This window comes from Chiloscyllium plagiosum, unplaced genomic scaffold (assembly GCF_037043375.1).
Source record: "Chiloscyllium plagiosum isolate Xiang-an unplaced genomic scaffold, Cpla_swu_hap1 HiC_scaffold_13, whole genome shotgun sequence".
NCBI lineage: Eukaryota > Metazoa > Chordata > Chondrichthyes > Orectolobiformes > Hemiscylliidae > Chiloscyllium > Chiloscyllium plagiosum.
The window spans coordinates 30,471,287-30,477,809 of record NW_028270151.1 but is presented as its reverse complement, the minus strand read 5'-3'; the positions used below and the strand labels follow the sequence as shown (position 1 = coordinate 30,477,809).

Here is a 6,523-nt window from a genome sequence, read left to right as displayed (position 1 = left end):
GTATACCATTCCGTTTGAAATAAAGGCCAACATTCCAAAGGCCTTTCGTAATAGCTGCTGAACTTGGATGCAAGCTTTTTACGGTTTATGCATGAGAACTCCCAAATTCCTCTGTTCTGCAGCTTCCTGCAGTCTCTTTGCATTTAAATAATTTTCAACACTTCCTGTCAACGTGCACAAACATACATTTTCTCAATTTATATTCTATTTGTAAAGTTATTTCTTCCTGCTCTCTTAATCTGTCTACCTCTCACTCTTTATGTCATCCTGACCACTTGCTGTCCATTTAATATTTATTGCTAGTTTACCCTTAAAGATTCATTTTCTTCCTTTCTTTTGGTCACCTCTAGTTTTTTAAAAAAATAAGTCTCAATCTTACGACTGATCTTGGCAGGTTGTATTTTTTCTTTCAATTTGCTGCACTTGTTGGTTAACCATAGTTGGTTTATTGCCTTCCTATAATCCTTCTTCCCCACTGAGATATATCATTGTTGTGAATAATGAAGTATTTTTCTTAAATGTTTGCCTTGTTCCTCGACTGTCATTTCTGCTGGATTCCAGGGCACCCCATCTAAATCGACATTCACTCCTTCGTAACTATTCTTATTTAATTTTAATACAGTTGTTTCTGATTCAATTTCTCACTTTAGTCTATATAGTATATAATATCTCAAGTCAATAGCCAATCCTATTATAAAATAAAGAGCTGGAAATGTATTGCTGGAAAAGCGCAGCAGGTCAGGCAGCATCCAGGGAACAGGAGAATCGACGTTTCGGGCATAAGCCCTTCTTCAGGCATAAGCCCTTCCTGAAGAAGGGCTTATACCCGAAACGTCGATTCTCCTGTTCCCTGGATGCTGCCTGACCTGCTGCGCTTTTCCAGCAACACATTTCCAGCTCTGATCTCCAGCATCTGCAGACCTCACTTTCTCCTATTATAAAATAAATACATGTTAGATAATTAGCATGAATTATTTTGTGTTGTTTTTGTTTTATTCCATTGTGATGATCCATTATTCATTTCATTCAGGCCCAAATGAAGCACACACCAAAATCCCTTGAAAACATGGCCCACTTAACAGGTACGCCTGTGATTTTTGGTCTAGTAAAAGTCTCATGAATTTAACTTTTTACACATTACTTCTCCTCACCCATTGTCTTGTTCTCAATTATATTGGTGATGCATACATGTGATAGATGTTTAGTTAGGATGGATTAGTTCTTCTACATTCACATTGGCTTCCAACATAGTAATTCATTTTGTTTTGTTTAATTCATTCAAGGCCATTCCAGGTAAGAATGGCAATTTTGTTCCTTAAAATGCATCAGGGAATCAGATAGTTTTTCCAACTATCACTAATGATTGTCAGATTTTTATTGGATTCAAATGTCACCATCTTCCATTGCAGGATTTGAATCCAAGTCTCCAGAATATTACCAGGTCTCTGGATTTGTCGTGCAGCAATAATACAACTAGGTCATCACCTCCTCTATAGTCCAACTCTCAATGGATATTAATGTCACCATTTAGCCCACTTGAAGAATTTTAAGTATCCGTTTTGATTTTCTAAGTGGCATGGGAGAAAAATTTGAGTAGTGTGCATATTTTTGTAATGATGGGGTTCACCATATCCACATACATTATGAATAGAGAGAACCTTCCCTAATTATAAATGCCAATACTTTATTAAACTCTTGCCATGTCGTCCAACCTCATATACCACCTGGATAAAGGGCCAGTAGGTGTGCAACTTATAGGGTTTCAATAATGCTGTAATGTTGCAGACCCACTGGTAGAGTGCATATGTTGGTCAAGTGACCTGCTCCCTCTCAATCCAAATCCTATGCATAATGCTTTAACGAAACAGATTATGTGTACCTTAGTTGTGTAATCATCAAACATGGAACTTTTTGGCCTCGAATTTGTCAGCTGCCACCAGCTCATCTATAAACATATTATCCTAAAATTTGATGCCACAGCAAAATGGGAAGAAAAGTCTTTATTTTTATTTATTTGAAATGATTCATACAAGCACCAAGTACAACGTGATTCAGAAGGCAATTACTTTAACACATTAACTCCATTTCAGTCAGTGCTGTGATCTGTTTCTCCCTGACTATTTCAGGTTTTGCACATACCGTTGAATCAAGTGAGAACATTTTTTTAGAATTCATTGTTAGCCAGTTCCACAGATACTTCAGATCACAGTTACAAACCCATGGATTCAGTGAGACATCTAAACCTTGTTGCCATTTGGTCCCCATGTGCAAAAGTTTATCAAACACTCCTGGAGGAAGTGACTCTAATTTGTTGTTTGAAAGATCCATTGTATCTAGCTTCAGTAGTTTATTAAACAGCCCTACTGGGATCTTTCCAATTTGATTAGCATTAAGAAACAAATATTCCAAATTGAGCAAATGGTCAAAGGTACCAGGAAGAACACTGCGCAACTGATTATCGCCCAGATTTAACCTCTCCAGTTTAGACATTTTGTTAAATAAATCAATGGATAAATGTTCAAGTTTATTACTGGAAAGATCAAGTGTTATCAGATTAGTCAGGTTTTGAAATGAATTGGGAGGTAATGATTCCAACATATTGTTCGATAAATCCAATGATTCAAGACTATGAAGATGATGAAACCATAATGGATTTACAGTTTGCAATTTGTTTCCAAGTAATACCAATGTGGTTAAATTAAAAGAGCTGCTAAATAATTCTGGTGCAATTGTAGTCAGCAAATTGTTGGTTAAATCCAAGATTCTCAGCTGATGAAGGCCTTTTAGTGCACCTGAAGAGATGTTTGTCAATCTGTTATTTGAGAGATGAAGCTCTTCAAGTTGGTGAAATCCAAGAAAATCCTTTTCTTCTATGATGTCAATGTTGGTGAATTCTAGCGATATTCTCGTTGCATTGGGCGGAATGTTTTCTGGTACTTCATAAAGCGATTCAATTGAGACACAAATCACAGCTGTGGTATTGTTAGAGAAATAGCAAGTACATTGATTAGGGCAAATGGCCATAGATGATGAAAAGCAAATGTAGCTCAGGAATAGCACTGCAGTAATCTTCATGGCATCCATTTGATCTAAACTTTGTGAGAAGCATGAAAAGAACAATATTACTTGTGGCTAAGTTACAACAGTTACATCAACAACAAATTTATATTTTTAAATATGGAAAGGTTCTAATGAGTGTCTTAAAATAAAGTTTGACACTATGCCACACAAGGAAATATTAGCTAAGATAACCAGAATTTGATGAGCACAGTTTCCCCATAGTTCTGCGCAGGTGGAAGAGCTTTCAGAGATAGGGAGATATAAAGTACTAGACAGATTTATGACTGAAATGAAAAATCATAAATTAAGATATTTCTTGACTGGAACATAGAAGATACAAGCAGGGCCACCCCTTGAGCCTGTTCCACCATTCAATATGATCATGGTTGATCATCGAGCTCAATAAACTATTCCACTCCCCTCATATTTCTTAGTTACAAGAGCTATATTTACCTCCTTTTTGAAAACATATAATGTTTTGGCTTTGACCAATTTCTGTGGTAGTGAATTCAACAAGATCACTATACTCTGGATAAATATCTCCTCATCTCAGTCCTAAAAAGTTTACTCCTTGTCCTCAAACAATGTCCCCTTGTTCTTGTGTCTCCCACCAACAGGAACACCTTTCCTTCATCTAACCTGTCTGGTCTTGTTAGAATTTTATATGTTTCTATGAGAATCTCCTTGCCCCACCCCCATTTATCTAAACTTCAGTGAATACAATCCTAACCAACTCAATCTTCCCTACGTCACTCCTGCCATCCCAGGAACCAATTTGGTAAACTTCCAGTGCACTCCTTCAGTAGCAAGAACATCCTTCCTCAGAAAAGGAGACCAAAATAGAGCACAATATTCCAGGTGTGGCCTCACCAATCCCCTGTCTATTTGCAACAAAACATGCTTGTTCCTGCACTCAAATCCTCATGGTACAAAGGCCAACAAATAGTTTGCCTTCTTTTTTGCATGCTTACTTTCAGTGACTGGTGCACAAAGTCATCAAGATCACAGGGCTGATAGAGGAATGGGTGAAAGTGAGGACTGCAGATGCTGGAGATTATAGTAGAAAGTGTGGTGCTGGAAAAGCACAGCAGCTCAGGCAGCATCCGAGGAGCAGGAAAATTGACATTGCGGGCAAAAGCACTTAATCAGGAATGAGGCTGGGAGTCTCGGAGGTGGAGAGATAAATGAGAGGGGGTTAGGGCTGGGGAAAGGTAGCTGAGAGAGAAGTGGGACTACCTGTGAGTTAAGGGCTTTTGGTGGCATTGATCACATTATAGGTGGTAATGGAATAGGAAAATCTGATGTACAAAATGTATTGATAAGGGTTTCAGAGCAAATAAATTTAGACATCGGCATGGTCAGTGCTGTTACAGAGGTGACTTGGAGGTGCCAGTATTGGATTGGGATGGACAAAATGGAAAATCACACAACACCAGGTTATAGTCCAACAGGTTTATTTGGAAGCACTAGCTTTTGGAGTGTTGCTCCTTCATCAGGTGGTTGTGAGCGGTACTCTGAAAGTTAGTGCTTCCAAACAAACCTGTTGGACTATAACCTGGTGTTGTGTGACTTTTAACTTTGTTATAAAGGTGAAAATAAATGCAATTAGTGTTGGACAATTTGAGATTGAAAGGCTTATCTTGAGATCAGACATGACAGCTAGCTTGTGAACGGACTCGTTTCATTTCAGACTGTTGCGATGGAGTCAGTTGTTAAGAAACAGCACTCAGAATTGGATTGAAAACAATGACTTCAGTCTTTTCAATATTCAATTGAAAGAAACTTTGATTCAACCACCATAGAGCTGAAAGTATAATTAAACATGATGGCAAAGGATTTTCACATTTAAGTTCATTTTCTCCACAAAATGTCTCTGTTGAAACAAAACATACAAATAATATGATTAGTGGAAAATGGTTGAAAAATGCATTGATCTTGCTGTTAATCCTGTACTGGAATTCAGACATTGTGATGCTCTAGGACCCTTTCAATTAGTTGTTTAATCATGTGAAGTCCCTTTCTGGGGAGGTCAGTTGGCATATATACACTGAGCATAATTGGATAAGTAAGAATCAAGGCTAGAGTGTTTGGGTCAAAATAGCTTGCATAGAAAACCAGGATTATTGTGAAATGTGCAAACTGATCTTTGTGTCCAGATTTCTGATCTGTGTTCTTGTGCGTTGCACTTTATTGTTAGGAATGGAACATTTAAAAGTTACACGTTACAGCATTTTACTTAAGCTTAGCTATATAGCATTTTACACACAAATCAATGTGTAGTTTGTTCCCAATAAAGTATCAATTTCAGTGTTCTATCTAATCTGTTATCAGATCACAATGTTTAGTTGTTTGTTCAGATTTCCATGATTGTTTATAGAACTGAACCCTTCCATAGGATCCTAACATCTGCTACAGTGAGCTGAATGATCAATGGAAACATTACCTTTGCATAAATAGCAATGTTGCAAAAATCTTAGAGAGAAGGAGAGTGAAAAAATAAATGTGCTTGGCAAGGAGAACACCCAGAACAGGCCCGGCAGTAGGAGAGAGGGACAAATGGTTACCACAAGACTCTAGAAATCAGTCTCAGCAGTCTAATAACTGGGGTCAGTATAGTCCACTAAACAGTAGGAACAACTTACATTACTTCAGACTAATCATGGTCAGAAACTAGGACATTAAACAGAGGTTTACTGAATGGTGTACAATCTTGTACATTATAATATTTGATGTGTTCATTATAAGATATCACACCTCTGCTATTTCTGCATGTTAATATAGTTATTTTACTGAGAAAATGTCCAATGTTTATGTTAACTGTTACAAAAACCCATAAGCACAACTTCCAATTTTTGCATTCAGAAGCCAGTTCATTCATAATAACTGAATGACAGTTCTCTATAGTACACCACCCAGCAAAATGTTGCTTAACAAAAACATAGAATTTTCTCAGCACTCAAGCTGCTGTGTTTGACTCAGGGAGGAAGCGAGCAGTTGGTCTTTTTAACAGTTACACTCCAACAGAATGTGGCAGCTGTAATTTATTGCTTTGGTACCGTACATTTAAGAAGTAACATTTCAGCAAAGATCAATCACTGTTTCCGCTTAGTATTAAATATCTGGTGATAATTTGAATCTTTATAACACCCTTCAGTAACTGGATGGGATAAAAAAAATTGCGAGATAAAGCAAAACCTATTTGTATAGATGGCAAAATAACTATTCATCCAAACATCTGGGTAGATTGCCTGGAAGTAAAGAGAATGAAAGAGAGAAAGCAAGGCTGGTGAAAACACAAACATAAAACTCTTAGCGTATTCCTACCTTATTGTTGAACTGATTCTGAAGTAAGTTTGTTCTGTCAGCTTTGTGAGAGGCAATTAACTTGGAGAAGTATTTTATAAGGTTCTATAGCCAGTCTTTTTTTTTGCCAAAACAAGCAACCGTCCTCCTGTTCCTGTCA

At 37.3% G+C, this 6,523-nt stretch overlaps 1 protein-coding gene across 2 annotated transcripts; it reads right to left on the bottom strand.

Annotated features, from left to right (window-relative positions):
• Positions 1 to 1,985: 1,985 nt before the first annotated feature.
• On the bottom strand, positions 1,986 to 6,523 carry LOC122556077 (uncharacterized). 2 transcript variants are annotated; one of them, XM_043702507.2, is made up of 2 exons: positions 6,385 to 6,523; positions 1,986 to 3,094 (listed from the first exon to the last, which is right to left on the bottom strand). In XM_043702507.2, the coding sequence occupies exon 2, from the start codon at positions 3,082 to 3,084 to the stop codon at positions 2,068 to 2,070; it is 1,017 nt and encodes a 338-aa protein (XP_043558442.2). In that variant the 5' UTR covers positions 3,085 to 3,094; positions 6,385 to 6,523; the 3' UTR covers positions 1,986 to 2,067. The 2 variants fall into 2 exon arrangements, with proteins under 2 accessions (XP_043558442.2, XP_043558443.2); XM_043702508.2 differs by having other exon boundaries at positions 1,986 to 3,089; positions 6,385 to 6,520.